Source organism: Otolemur garnettii, unplaced genomic scaffold (genome assembly GCF_000181295.1).
Source record: "Otolemur garnettii isolate 467f Iridium unplaced genomic scaffold, OtoGar3 scaffold00109, whole genome shotgun sequence".
Taxonomy (NCBI): Eukaryota; Metazoa; Chordata; class Mammalia; order Primates; family Galagidae; genus Otolemur; species Otolemur garnettii.
The window spans coordinates 1,357,988-1,373,448 of NW_003852504.1; the positions used below are offsets into that span (position 1 = coordinate 1,357,988).

Genomic DNA, 15,461 nt, shown 5'->3' on the forward strand with positions numbered 1-15,461 from the left:
ACGAGCCAGGACCATCAGCAGCTAGGACAGGTGTAAGACAAAAGCTGAATGGATGTGAGGGCTCCAGAGAAGTAGACCAAGGTATGGAGTACAGAGAACCGCAGGGTGTGGGCACTCTGGGGCCCCTTCAATCCTAAAGAGGCAAAAAAAAAAAAAAAAAAAAAAAACAAGAGAGAAGTCATTGATGTGTCCTAGGCCGAAGGAACCCTTCAGGGAAGGAGAGGATACAGTCTTCATCTCCCCACACCCATTCCTAAATCTAAAGCCTGAGTCCCTGGGTTAATGCCACCCTGTCCCTGCTGCAGTTGTAGAGACAGGGGATCAGGCCTGCCTTCATTCTGCCCTCCTTCCATGGCTCTGGGCAACCTCAGCCACAACTCTCCTGCCCTCCACCCCATACCCTCCAAGGCTCTCTGTCTCCTTACCCCCCTCTGGTGACAACTCACACTGGACACATGTAGGCTTTCCCTGGGTACCCCTCCCTCATCAACAGGACCCGGCAGGACACCTAGAATTCTCCAAGCAGACCAGTCTGCTAAACCCCAGGTAGCAGGGTGGAGAGGAGGCAGCATTCAACTCTTGGGAAGTCAAGAGATTGTTCCCAAGCATCAAGCCCCTCTCTGGGCCTCAGTCTCCTCCTTCATAAAATGAAGGGCTAGACTGCACTCCAGAAGCTCCCCGCCAGCTCTCAGCCCCGCTGTGGGTATGATGCTGGGACTGCTTGATAGATATAGACTGTCCTTCCTCCTTCCCTTTTGCTCTGCCAACCGACCAGAGGCTCAAGCACCTGCTTCAGAAAGGCATGGGGCCCTTATGGGAGAGGCGGGGCCGCTGGCGACGGAATTTCCTACGACCTCCCTGCCAGGACCCTGGTCCATTCCTCGACACTCTGGGCTGCACCAGGTGGCGAACTTTGCATTCCTCCAGCCCCTTTCCCTCAGGAGGCTGCATCAGGGGCCCTGCAGGAAAGAGAAAGCCCGTTAGTGAGGAAAGCAGGGAGGGAACAGGGAAGGGGCTGCAGATCACAGGCCCCTGGGAGGGGGAATCTCACCATGAAATGGCGCTCCTCATAGCTTTTCTTTTCTTTTTCTTATCCATCTTGAGGAAAAATTTGCAATTTGTACACTGTCCTCAAGCAAACAGAACCCACTACTTACATCTTGCTATTGATGTAGCTGATTCTACATATTTTTGACAGTTAAATCATGTTTCTAACAGGCACAAATGAGTTCTTTCTTTGGAACCTCACTGAGGGGTTGCACTTTGGGACATCATGCCTGCGCTTGGCTGGGATGCAGGAAACAGGAGCCCTCACAGCACCCCTGCAAATGGTACATTTCAAACATTTCCAACATATGACATTATAATGACTGCCCCTCAATATACCCATAATCCAGATTCAACAATTATCCAGATGGAGTCACATTGCTTTACTTATCTGTTCTTTTTTTCTTGGCTGCAGTATTTTAAAGCAAATGATGAACATCATGCCACTGTACTCCTCCATCCTTCAACTTGAAGAGTGACCTACTTTTGAGTACTAGAGATCTCATGTCTCATCCCTGGGCATCTCATAGGTGGTTAGGCATGACTAACCGGTTAGGTTCCTGAGTTCTCCCCATAGATGTTGCTAGGCGGGAGTGGGGGTGTTTCTCACTCAGTGTGCCTTATGCTGGGCTCTACTCAGCCTGTGACCAGATTTAGAAGCCAGGAAGTACCACATGAATGAATGAATAAACGAATGAATGGACAAATGAGAGAATGGTCACCTGTGCACCAGGAGGCAGCTGGGCTGCTGTAGTTGCCACCTCCCCACCAATGCCCTACCTCTTGTCATTCCCACATCACAACCCCCATCCTGTGTCTGGTGTAAATTCATCCCATTCCAAACCTGACTGGCTTTAATTCTGCACTCTGGTGCTCCTTTCTGCATATGTTCATATCTGGATTAGAGTAGAAGCCTCCTGATGCCAGACGGAGCCCTGACAATAAAATCCAAGTGGTTCTGGGTGTTCTCAGGTGCAGTGAGGGGGAAGGCATGTGGGCTGGGATGGAGCCTGCAGTCCAGCCAGAGGCCAAGCTGGCACTCCTGAGACAAGCCTGGCCACTGGTGGCAGGCAGTGCAGGGAGATGAGATGGTGCTGGGGAAGAGGTGGCTGGATGGTGTGCTTGTGCTGGCCTGCACAAATACGGTATCCAGTTATAATGAATACCAGTCTCTCCCCCACACACACCATCCAGTTGGCCTTTAGTACATCCCTGTCCCTTGAGCCCCATTGCCATCCATCCAGGAATCCCCACCACTAGCTCACAGTTTCCATATAGCCTCCTGTTGGCTGCTTGCCCCCCAGTCATACTCCTGGCAGCGCCTCCCCCCCCCCCAACATCACCATGCTCTGGTTCCCGACTCTTCTGAGTCCTCCTCCGCTTGCACATAATTTCCAGGCATTGAGCCTCTTCTTGGGCCAAAAGTGGGTGGGGTTTATCCTTAGGGCCCTCTTTACCCAGGCTCAGGGCCTGCAGTTCTCCCCACTCACATCCAGACACGCACACACCCGGCACAGGCATCAATCCTCTCTAACCCTCCACCCTCCTATTCTTCTCCAAGAAATATCACCAGGCCCATGAAGGCACTGCTGTTCACTAGGGCCATTTGCTTCACTTGCCGCATTTCCATGCTAATAATGGTCAGGGTGGGTTAGTATGTTGATTTATCCCCTATACTCATAACCTATCAGAATTAAAAGACCAAGGCTGGGCTCGGTAGCTCTCTCCTGTAATCCTACCACTCTGGGAGGCTAAGGTGGGTGGATTGCCTGAGCTTACAGGTTTGAGACCAGCCTGAGCCAGAGCAAGACCTTGTCTCTAAAAATAGACAGGTGTTGTGGTGGGAGCCTATAGTCCTAGCTACTTGGAAGGCTGAGGCAAGAGGATCTCTTGAGCCCAAGAGTTTGAGGTTGCTATGAGTTATGGCGCCATGGCACTCTACTGAGGATAACAAAGTGAGACTCTGTCTCAAAAAAAAAAAAAAAAGAAAGAAAGAATAGAAAAAGAATTAAAAGACCAATTAGGGCAGTGCCTGTGGCTCAATGAGTAGGGTACTGGCCCCATATACCAAGGGTGGTGGGTTTGAACCTGGCCCCGGCCAAACTGCAACAAAAAAATAGCTGGGCGTTGTGGCAGGCGCCTGTAGTTCCAGCTACTCAGGAGACTGAGGCAAGAGAATAGCGTAAGCCCAAGAGCTGGAGGTTGCTGTGAGCTGTGATGCCACAGCACTCTACCGAGGGCAACAAAGTAAGACTGTCTCTAAAAAAAAACCAAATAAATAAAAAAAAAAGATCAATTATATTAGCCCTTTGGGGCAGTAGGTATGGATGGAGCAAGGGGACTGCTTTTTTGCTGACTGTCATAGAGTCAGGCTGTCTTGGTGCCATCTGTGAGGGTGCTGGGACTGGGAGGGAAAGACCCTCGTTAAGCACCCTACCTCAGCTGCTTCAGCTTTTACAGTGAGTCTTGGGGTTCCCTCAAGGCTGACCCTGCCCATTAAGGGTAGGTGTGAATGAGGCTGAAGAGTCAGCACAGAGATACCCTGGGGGCAGTAAGGTCTGTGCTGAGGGTATGGCCAGGCCAGGGGCCTTGTGAAGGGAACCAAGTAAAACCTGGCATTTCACTTCCATGCCTTCAACTACTGGGTCTGGGGAAGGGGAACAACTGAATGCCACAGGCCATTGTGCCGCAGGGACCCAGATGGCATAGAGCAGAGAGGAACAGTGCCAGGAGGGGGAGGGTGTCACCTCCATGTGCTCAGTACCTGAGACTGTGATTGTGGCAATAAGGGAAAGAGTGCTGGAGAAAGGGCCCTTAGGGGCAGGAAGCCTAAAGCTAGGATGGGAAGCTGGGATGGTGGCTCCAGCTCTGGCCAGGAAGATGTCTAGACCCTAGACCTGCAGAAAAGAACCACCCTGAGCCGAATGAGTATTCAGCCAGGCCCTGGAGAGCAATTGCCAAGCAGCCCCTGGCCTCTTGCATCCCTTCCATTGGGTGTGGGGTTCATTGTCCTCTGTGTTGCCAGATATCTGCAGACTCCTCCCACACCCAGAGCCCATCACCCACCTGTTTCCTACTTTTAATACTGAGTCTGGCTCACCCTCAGATAAGCTGACACCTGAAACCCTGGCTTTATCCTGTCCAAGGGAACAAATTAGAGGCTATTGATTCTCATCACTGCAGAGGTCCTGACTAGACAAAAGAATTCCCATTTAGACATGGGGGCCACCCCCAATGCACTTCAATATCATCTTCCAACCCATTTGCTTCCTAAAGGGAAGCTGGAGCAATCCCCCAAAGAATCTCAAACCTATAGGGACTGGAGCCATTGCTCACTAAAGTGCCTTCAGCAATGAAACTACAGCATCTCCACACTCAGAACTGCAGTCAGGGGGAGAACAGAATTGGACTTTCATGCTACCTGAATGCCAACTCTGCCAATGCACAAAGAGGTACGTGTGACTCTTCAGGAATGTGCCAGCCTCACCAGGAATTAAACACCTGTTTTTCTACTCATGGACTGGCCTGTCTTGTGATTGCTTCACAAGCCCATGCGTGTGCTCTGGTAGGGACCCTGCTGGCAGTGCCCTCCCACATGCTCTGTGGTCCTGCACGTATCTCTTTGCCCAGCCTCCCACTCCAGTAGGCTTGTCCAATGCCCTGTGCTATCTCCCAGTGCCAGCTCTGTTGCCCTCGGACACATGCTCTGGCAGCCTGGCCCTCTGCTTCACTTGCGCTAGTGAAGGCCTGGATTAGGTTACATGGGTGCTTAGCACTTAGGATTGGGGATGGAGAGGAGATGCCCTCTCCCTGAGCAAGAAGGCTACAGTAAACTGTCCTCACACTACCACTGCCACTGCAGTGCTACTAGGGTTAGGGACAGGGAGGAGGAGGGAAGAAAGAGAGGTGCTTAGACAAAGACCAAGGGATACTTGGCCCTGGCCCAGGAGCTCTCAGACCCAGAAGAGCAAAGTGTATCCCAGGTCAGCAAGCAGTGGAGGAATGTGTGTGGTGGCGGGGGTGGGGGTACATTCCAAGTCAGGACAGAGTGTGGAGAGGAAGAAGCCTGGTTTTTAGGCCTGGAACTTTGGGGACTCTGACTGGGAACAGCATGAAAGTCTTGGCCAAGGACAAGGTGGTTCTGGGATCCACGTTTCTAACCCAGGACAGAAAGCAAGAGGAGCAGGACATGTGTACCTGGACCCTTGGCTGGTGGTACCTCCAGGGAAGTGCCCTGTCTTGACTCCAGGAGAGGTCAGGGGATGGAAAAGGCAGTAGGAGACTCAGAAGTTTCTAGTACTAGGCTTAAGCAAAATATGAGAGCAATGAATTTACCCAAACCAAGTGTGAAGAAGGGTGAATTAAAGCAGAAAGTGGCAGGCTCTGGCATATATCTTGTTCTAACAGTCTGTCCACCTTCTCTTCCCTTGAAATCGGTTCTCTTCTTTACCAGTACTGCCCCAAAAGCTGGACCCCAGGAGGGTTTGAGTGGTGGTCTATTGGCCCAGGATCTCCCCATAGCTTCTGGGAGACAGATACAGAGCCCCACCTTCCTCTGGGACATTCTCTCTGCATCCACTCTTTCTTCCGAAGGCACCATCTTGGAATATTTTACCTGCGGCGGTCTCATGTGAGTGTTGTGTCTTGCCAACTACACTGTTGTCTTTCATTCATATCTTTTTGCTCCCTTCCCTCCCTTGCCTGCCTGACAGGAGTTTCTGGAAGAGCTGCTTCCTACTCATCTAGGGAGTCTTGAAGAGGGAGACCACTAGCCAGCTACCTGGAGGCAGGAGGTGCCAGACCCAAACAATGTGCCTTCCTGAGAAGCCAGGCAGTGTGCTCCCAAGGCCAGTGCAGGCCTTTTAAAGCAAAAAGGTGGCCTACAAAGAGGCAGGCAGAGCTGGGAAGGCCCCTCAGAGGCTCCTGAGCTACATGCCATCTTCCTGTCCTAGAGGGTTTGGAACCAAGTAGGGCCCTATGCCCTTCCTCTAGGATACATGCTGCCATGCCCTCTCCTTCTCTCTGCTCTCACCTTCCTATGACTCCAGCCCTGGCACTGGCATTAATCCACCTGGTCTCAGCCTTCCCCTTCTGTGGTGCCAGGCAGGCAGTAGTGACAGCCAGATCACAGGACTGTGGCAGCTGGAGGTGGGAGCTGGCAGTCCCAAGAGACACTGACGCATGGAGGATAGGCAGCCTGGGAGGGGGCTGCTGGGGTGTGGGTGAGCACCAGGCTTGGGACAGGCAAGGGAGCAGTGGTGCCAAGTACAGCCAGGTGGTAAGTGTGGTGCAAGTGGGGTAAAAAGATTCCCCTTCCCCGAACTGCATGGAGAGCTCAAGTCAGGTGCTGTTTCTTCCTTTGGTGACTGAGGACAGGGGGACTAAAGTGAAGCTGCCTGGGACAGAGGGGAAGCTGGAACCAGGACAGAGGATGAACCAGGTCCCTGAGAAGGGATGGAGGCAATAGGGAGGGCCTCCTGTGCAGGGAAGGAGACCAAGCCAGGACCTTGGGGTAAGGGGAGGAGAAGACCAGCCCAGCCCAGTCGGGCCCAGCCAGCCCTGCCAGGGAAGGCTGCCTCTGCTCTGCTCACACCCAAGCTGAAAGGAGCAATAGCTAGCTGGGTTGCACGCTGCTGCTTCTGTCTCCGCTGCGCACTCCTGCCTATGCAACAAGTGTCACGTCTGCATGTTGGCACATCATCCTGAGTGGCCTGCGCTCCGCTCCGTACCAGCCGGCAGTTCCTAAACTCCAGGGGCCAGAAGACCTTAAACGCGGGAGCCCAGCCCACCCTGCTCTGATCAGTTCCTCGATCGACCCACGAGTGGAGCGGGCTCGTCCCCCTCCACACACCCCTACCACGTGGGATACGGAGTACAAGATGCAGGATACAGGCCGTGTCCCGGAGCGCCACAGACTGCGCGGGAGGCAGTCGGAAGGGGCAAGGCCGAGAAAGTGATGCCCGAGGCGGTGCTGAGCACCCCAGAGGAAATGGTCCCCGCGACTAGCCGCCCTCTGGCCCAGGGCGCCCTGTCAATCGGATGCATGGCGCGACGGCGCGTGGCTGCTGCTGCACCGCTCCCGCCGGGCTCCTCGGGAGGCGGGCGGAGCGTGAGTGGGGCGGAGTGCTGGGAGTGCGCCGGTTTCAGCAGGGAAAGCCGCCAGGGAGCGCGGGCGAGCGGGAGGGAGAGCGCGCACTCACCTCCACACACCGCGGTCAAGGAGAGCCAGAGCAGCAGTAGCGCCCGCATGCAGAGCCGCAGATTCATGCTGCTCCTCAGGCCGCCGCGGCCCCAGACAGCCGGCGAGAGGGCGGAGAGGCCGGGCGCCCGGAGGCAAAGAAAGGCGCGAGCGCAGCCGGCGCGTGAGGGCGCAGAGCTCGCGTGGCTCCCAGACCGCGTGACTGAGAGCGCCCGAGCCTTGCCGCAGGCTGCCGGCCGCCGCGCCCGCTAGCCGCCTCCGCTCTCCTGCAGCCTCGCTCTCCTGCCGCGGGGCAGTGCAGCGAAGCTAGCCTCGGAGGCTCCGGGGTTGGCAGCGGCGAGCTCTTTCCCAGAGGCTGGCTACTCGGCCGCGGCTCCAACTGCCCGTGGCCCCAGCTGCCAGTGGGAATGCTCCCCGCTCACCCCAGGGGCTGCATTTTGTAGCTTGTGGTTTGGCCGCGAGCCCACTTGGTCATGTGGTCATCGGGAGGGCTGGAGGGGGGGCAGGAAGAGGGAGAGGGAGAGAGCCTCCCGCACCGCCCACCTCCCAGCACGCACTCTGCAACCCCGGCCAGGGCGCGAGAGGGAACCCCGAGGTGGCCCCACAACAAAGGCTCGCGGCCTCTTGGACAACCCACAACTGCTCCTCGGACAATGCCCGCCTGGCCAGGGGCCAGAGGGTTTGCTGAGACCTGGAGGATTTCAAACACAGGAAGCTTTTGGGGCGGTGGAGGGGCACACTTAACCCTTTCTCACCTCACTTCCTTAACAGCTATCAGGAAACCTGGGCGCTCAGGAAAGGACCCAGTCCAGGATGTCCCCTTTCACTCCCTCCACCTCTGACCCTGACCCTGGTATTCCCCTTGCCACTTCCCAGGCGCAAGGATTTGGTCAAGACCCTCGTACACCGGCCCTCTTCTCTCCTCTGCATCTTCAGCTGGGTGTGAGTTGGGGGTGACTCAACTTGTGCCCACAGCTTGATTAATAATAGCCCAGCACCCTCGTTTCTCCTACCATCCCCCAGGAGGCACCATCTACCAGGAATGCCCCCACTCCCCCTCACCCTTCCAAGAGCTGTTGACTCTTGCAGCAGCATCTCAAATCCCATCTCATCCAGGATAACAGTAGTTGAGGAGGGGCCCCTAACCCCCTCCTCCTGTTGTGACATGCCGCAGCTCCTATGGTGTCTGTTCCTCTTCTAGTTCCCTAGCATTGGTTTACCTAACTTTACACTGTCTAGGCTAGATGCATTTTGCATGTACTTGGGATTCCCATTTGCAAGCAGGTTCTGGAGTTGTTTGCCTTTCCAAACTTGACTGTTAGCTCCGTCCTAGGAGCTGGCAAGGAATGGAACCACCTCCTGCATCTAACTGGGAATCCCCTAAAACAATGGACCCTGTCTTCTCATTCTGGTTCTCTCCACAGTCCCCAATATCATGCTCTGCATATAGGTGGCACTCAACACATGTTAAAAGACTAAATCGAAAGGTGTTTCTAACCTTTCAGCAAACCAGACAGTTTGCTTGAAGTGCAAGTCCAAAACTACACAAAAGATACATTGAACAGTGAGAGACCATGGAATATTTGAAATAGCTTGAACTCTTATAAAAATGCAATATATATGCAATACGTGTATTAGTTGCTCTCCACCAGCATTGTCACCTCCACAAGACAGGGATCTTTGCTTTGTTCAAGGCTGTGTCCTCAGACCTAGAACAGTGCCTAGGACATTACTGGAGCTCAATACAGAATTTTGAATACATGAAAAAAAAATTCAAAAGCATCCCTACTGCCCAGATTGAGGTAGCAGGAAGGAAATAATATAGGGTTCTCATTAATAGTTCATAGCCACATTAGCCACAGCCAAGCAGGAAAAGGCATATGAAGCAAAGCGCCTCTCTTCATGCACAAGACTGAGTGGCAGGCAAGGGTAACATGAGATGAGTTTCCTTTGGCTGTTTCTCTAGAAAGAGTGTTTCACCCAAAAAGAGAATCACTTGGCCTCTAGATTCCACTATCACCTACCTTGCCATTATCAACTAAATTTAGTGGATCTCATGGAGATGATAATCTCTGCTCTGCCCTCTTTGAGGGTATCATGGGGTTAAATGAAAGGAACTGTGCAAATTGAGGATAAGTTCTTGCAAGGCCATTTTTAGGAAACTTGGTGCTCCAACCCTGATTGGGCAAGCCCATGCACACCCATGTAAGTGTTCCCCATATAAGTGTCCCCCTAGTTCCTTTCTGTTAACTAGGTTAACAGAAGCCTTCATATTTAATTGCACCTTTCTTAGGCTGTGTATGAGCTCTGGCCAAGTGGTTATAGCTCTTAGTACTTTTTAACTACATTTCAAATGAAGTTTAAAATTCAGTTCTTCAGTCACACTGGCCACATTTTGATTGCCCAGTAGCCATGTGTGGCTAGTGGCTACTGTATTGGGAAGAACAGAATAGAACCTTTCAGTCATTACAGAAAGTTCTATTGGCTAGAGCACCCCCTCATTCTTCCTTTTCCTTTCTTTCTTTTTTTTTTTTTGTAGAGACAGAGTCTCACTTTATCACCCTTGGTAGAGTGCCATGGCATCACACTGCTCACAGCAACCTCCAACTCCTGGGCTTAGGCAATTTTCTTACCTCAGCCTCCCAAGTAGCTGGGACTACAGGTGCCTGCCACAATGCCTGGCTTTTTTTGTTGTTGCAATTTGGCCGGGGTCGGGTTTGAACCCACCACCCTCAGCATATGGGGCTGGCGCCCTCCCCACTGAGCCACAGGCACTGCCCACATTCTTCCTTTTTCTATAACCTTTTTTCCCACCTCACCAGGCCTTCAAAATGCACAAAGTAGGGGAAAAAAGACAAAAGCAAACTAATACAGATTTAAGCCAAGCAGCAATAAATTGAAAGCATGCATTTAAGGCAAGATTTAAAATACAGAACACTTTAAAAAATCTAGTCCATCTCTCCACTTAACCAAATTGAATCCATTTTCCTAGTCCCAGATCTAAGATTTCATCTTCCTTCTTTCTCAGCCCACTCTCTCCCGTGGTGACTTTGCCCTCTCCGTAATAGCCATGGCTATACCTTTTTGTTAAGCAGGCTAGGCCTGAGTTTGAACCCACTACCCCTGGTGCATGGGGCTGACACTCTAACCACTGAGCTATGGGCACCCAGCCTGGCTATACCTTTCATTGATAGTTACTCTCATGGTGCATTGAAAACACCTTTGCATTTGCACGCTGTGCTCTATGGGCCTGCTGTCATTCTGCAGAGAAGTCCACAACTGTATTCATTCTGGAATCAAGTCTCATAAGGCAAGGAATACAACTCTGGCTGCTCACTCTGAACCCTTTGTAGGCTTCCATATATCTCAATATCATATGGAAATGACCCATTTTCATATCTGAATCCACCTGTTAGACTTTAAGGTCATAGGAATGATATATTCCATAACTACTTGTCAAATAAATAACTGTTGGAAAAACTCTGTACTGTATTTTGTTCAGAAAGATACTATTGAATTAATATCAGCAGAATAAATGTTTTAAGATATTTCTCTGGTGGTGAGGAGGTGATGCATGAAAGCCTCCACGCTCTCCTGCCCTGAGGCATCAAGCGGCTGTGAAGTTGCTTGAAGTGGACTCGGGGCTCAGACTCGTAGTCAGGGGCAAGACTCAGTTTTCAGTCAAGATAAAGGACAGTCCTGGGGCCAATGGTAAGACTCATTGTATTGTTGGTGACAGAAATGAGATAGCTGACTTACGTGATGGCAGTCTGTAACGTCTCCTTCATTAGTGCTATGCACAAGCTATTCAGTTCTGCTTAGTGTCCTGTGTCATTATCACCAGCCACTGCTGTTCAATTGACTTATTGACCTCTCTGTCCTATAGGTTTGTTTAAATGAGCAGTGTAGTGTATTAAAAGAACTCAACTTCATGAGTTTCACATAACTGGATTCAAATCCTGCCCCTCAATCCCATTCATTAGCTGTGTGACCTTGGGAAACTTACTTACCTTCTCTGAGGCTTGGTTTCTTCATCTACTGTTAATAAATGAAACTAACAATAGGACTTAACTTATTGTGTGCTATGATTTGAATGTATATGTCCTTCTAAAATCCATAAGTTGTAATTAAAAGCCCAAAGTGATGGTATTAAGAGGTAGGGCTTTTGGGGATTAAGTCATGAATGGATTAGTGTTCTTTTTTTTTTTTTTGAGACAGAATCTCATTATGTCACCCTCAGTAGAGTGCCATGGCCTCACAGCTCACAGCAACCTCAAACTCTTGGGCTTAAGTGATTCTCTTGCCTCAGCCTCCCAAGTAGCTAGGACTACAGGTGCCCACCACAATACCCGGCTATTTTTTGGTTTTAGTTGTCATCATTGTTTTTAGCAGGCCCGGGTCGGGCTCAAACCCGCCAGTCTTGGTGTATATGGCTGGCGCCCTACTCACTGAGCTATGGACACTGAGCCAAGGATTAGTGTTCTTAGAGATTGAAGGGAGAGCTCTTGTGCCTTTTTTGCCCTTCCATCCCTTCTACCATGTGAGGACATAGTGTTTGTCCCTTCAAAGGAAACAGCTTTCAAGGTGTCACCTTGGAAGCAGAGAATAGTCCTTCCCCAGATTCAGAAACTACCAGCACCTTGATCTTGGACTTCCCAGCCTCCAGGAGTATAAGAAATGTATTTCTATTGTTTATAAATTACCCACTCTCAGGTATTCTGTTATAGCAACAGGAATGAACTAAGACATTATAGTTGGGAGATTAAATGAGATAATGTAGCACAGTCCACAGTCCACAGTGGTTGATCATTCAATGTTAGTTTTCTCCTTTTCCTGACCTGCCCTTCCCACCACCTTTTGTCTGTCCTTTGGCCTCCTGGAACCGATCAGGAAGGAAGGGCCCTGTCTTTGCCCTGCTCCATCTATACCTGCCTCCTTCTTTGTAGCCATCAAAACTGCTCACTCTCTTTTTCCCCCAAAGCACCAATCTCTGCTAGGGCTAATCTGATGAATGCACTTGATCCAGGAAGTGAATGCATGATAGTAATTTGAGGTGATGCCTCTCAGGTATGGTATTCATTTAAAGGAGACCTTTGGGAGACAATGTCCTACCGCAAGGAAATATCAAACTCCACCCTTCTACACAAGGACTCACTTCAGCGACTTTCATTTGACTTCTCTACACAGAGCTCAGCTTGCTCCAACTACAGAAGAGATTATCTCTGTCAATTTACTACCCAACTTTCAAACTGCAGGTCCAGCCACTGAAACCTCAGAGTACAATCCTGTCACAGCCCTTTATACCCTGCCCACCCCACAGATGATGATGATGATAATGACGACGATGATAACAATGAAGCACCTAAAATTTCTTGTGCACATGCTATGTGTCAAGCACTGTTCTCAATGCTTTAGATGTATTAACTCATTTAATTTTCATACCCATGAGGTAGATTCTATTCCTTAGCGCCCCCATTTTACAGATGAGGCAACTGAGGCTAACAGAGATTAAGTAATTTTTCTGGTCTGCCTAACCTCAAAGCCCACGCTATTCCCTCACTGAGCATCACAAAGTTGTGGTCCCTCACTTTATGGACCTACATATCACTTTATTTGAATTTCTAACAACTAACTCATACTTTCCTTGAATTACAAATCAGTGAAGCATAGTGGTTAAGAACATGGGTTCTAGAATAAAGCAGTCCTGTCACTTACTACACGGATGACTTTGGACAAATTATTGACACTATCTGAGCTTTAGGTGCCTCATTTGAAAAAACAGACTAGTACCTAGCTTCCTGTGTTATTAGGAGGATTCAATGAATCAACACCTATAAAGTTCTTGACATAGTGGTTGGTTCGCACAGAGCACTATATAAATGTTATGTATTCTCATAGGTATTTTTGTATATGTCTTACCAACATGAAATGGTAAGACTATATCTTATTCATTTTCATATTCTCACCAGCAGTGCCACCGCCCAAAGCAAATACTCAGTGATTGTATGTTGAATTATGTTTATTTTTTTACATGTACTTGTGTTTATTTGGTTTCACTTTTTGCCTTCACAAAATTAAAGAGGCTTAAAATTTAATAACAATAACAATATTTAAGATAAGGACTGGAAACAAAAACCTCGCAAAGACGGAACAACAATAAATACATTCGGAAAAGAAATCAGATGATTGCTGCAATGAAATATTGTGCAATAATAATAATAATGCAAAAAAATTAACATTCATATTGTCAGATAAAGGTGTGTCTATCATAGAATGCTTTGACTCTAAGGTTCAGTATGGACCTCAATGAATGGATGCTGAATTAAAGAAGGAATTGTATACTCACTAATAATCACTCTAGGTTTATGATACATGTCATGTGTTTTTATTTGGGCAAAATTATCACAACTTGTCCAAAAAGTTCTTAGAGCCAGGCGCGGTGGCTCACACCTGTAATCATAGCACTCTGGGAGGCCCAGGTGGGTGGATTCCCTGAGCTCACAAGTTCGAGACCAGCCTGAGCTAGAGACCGCGTCTCTAAAATTAGCCAGGCATTGTGGTGTGCACCTGTATTCCCGGCTACTCAGGAAGCTGAGGCAAGAGGATTGCTTGAGCCCAAGAGTTTGAGGTTGCTGTGAGCTATGACGCCATGGCACTCTACCAAGGACAAAAAGTAAGACTATCTCAAGAAAAAAAAAACAGGCGGGGGTTCTTAAATGGGTCAACCAACAGTTAACAGAAACACACAAAGATGTAACCTCCCCACCCCCATTGTGCAGTGATTGTTTTTACTTGAGTAATGCAAAAAGTGAAGTGGGAGAGGACGTCTGGAAAACTATCCAGATGGAGAGAGTGAGGTCCAAAAAGGGAAAGTGGCTTACCTAAAATTGCACAGAAAAGTTGGTGGCAAAGTCAGGACTTGGATCCAGGTCTAACTAACTCCCACCTTCTGTTCTCCCCTCTGTGCCTTCTCAGCCTAGAAGTAATGCTCACTGGCCCAAGCAGCTCCTCAGCTGGCTGCAAAGGCACTTGAAATGGCTGTGGCTAGGCACAGGGCCCTCATTCCACAGCCCTTCTGGAGCATCTCAGAATAAGTCTTCTCAATTTCCCAATGTCATTCATCCAGTGTGTTCTCTAAGGCATAAGCTAAATTAATAAGCCAAGTAGTTCAGTAGAAGTGACATTGGTTAAAAGTATTTAAGATGGGCTCAAGAAGTAGGGTGCTGGCCCCATATACCAGAAGTGGCGGGTTCAAACCTGGTCCTGGCCAAAAACTGCAAAAAAAAAAAAAACAACGTATTTAAGAAGAGCCTCAAAGCTTGCCATTATCTCTGGAACTACTTAACAGGAACTTGAGGTGGGAGGTGGGGGGAAGCATCTGAGCAAGAGGCCAGCCGCTAGTTGATGCTTCATTAATTAGATTCATAATAAACTATCTTTCCTCAGTTAAGCACCAGCAGAGAACATGAATTTCTCTGTCTCATTACTAAGTATTTGTAATTCTGAGTCTATTGGCTGGAGGTGAGCTTTCTAACTCATCTATGTCCACCAGAGCAGCCAGAACAACACTTTCCATAGAGCAGTAGATGCTTAAGCCATATTCACAAATTAACTTTCCTATTTGGGGCATGAGAATATTTTAATCAGAGAACGTGATGTTAATTATCATGCTAAGTCCTTCCATGGAGCATCTTTCAGTCACCTCCAATGGGCCACACCTGCCCTGGAAATGGTTTTTCACTTCTGTTTCTTCTAACCTCTTTGCAAACTACATACCTCTTCAGGTTGTCTGATGTGTTTAAGAGATGTCAGAGGTCCCCACAGATATGCCTCCCTTGACACAACTATGTTCCTAAAACATGTCACCTAAATGGAATTCAGATAGTCAGCTATATTTTTTATGTCTTTGAAGGGTTCATGTTCACTAGCTGGAAAGGTCCTAAGAGGAAATCTCCAAGCAGGTGAAGACCTGCCCTTCCACCTCTGCCTCCAGCCCAGCCAAGCCCCACAGGGTTGCCCCTTTTTTCTCTGCAGCCTGTCTAATTCTTTCTGATCCTTTGGACCCTCCCAGAGCCACACAGGTCCCTCTGTGTGTTCCTCCCGTTTGTCTTTCAGAGCAGTTTCATTTCCGCTGCACATCCTCTATGACGTCTCCCAGGAGCCTCCATCCTTCCTCTGCCCCAGGGTCTATAAATACCCTGGTCTCCCAGGGGAG

General features: G+C 49.4%; 1 protein-coding gene across 1 annotated transcript; it reads right to left on the minus strand.

Moving 5' to 3' along the window:
* Positions 1-792: 792 nt before the first annotated feature.
* APLN (apelin) lies at positions 793-7,314 on the minus strand. The gene is made up of 2 exons (XM_003796929.2): positions 7,248-7,314; positions 793-959 (listed from the first exon to the last, which is right to left on the minus strand). The coding sequence occupies exons 1-2, from the start codon at positions 7,312-7,314 to the stop codon at positions 793-795; spliced, it is 234 nt and encodes a 77-aa protein (XP_003796977.1).
* Positions 7,315-15,461: the final 8,147 nt, after the last annotated feature.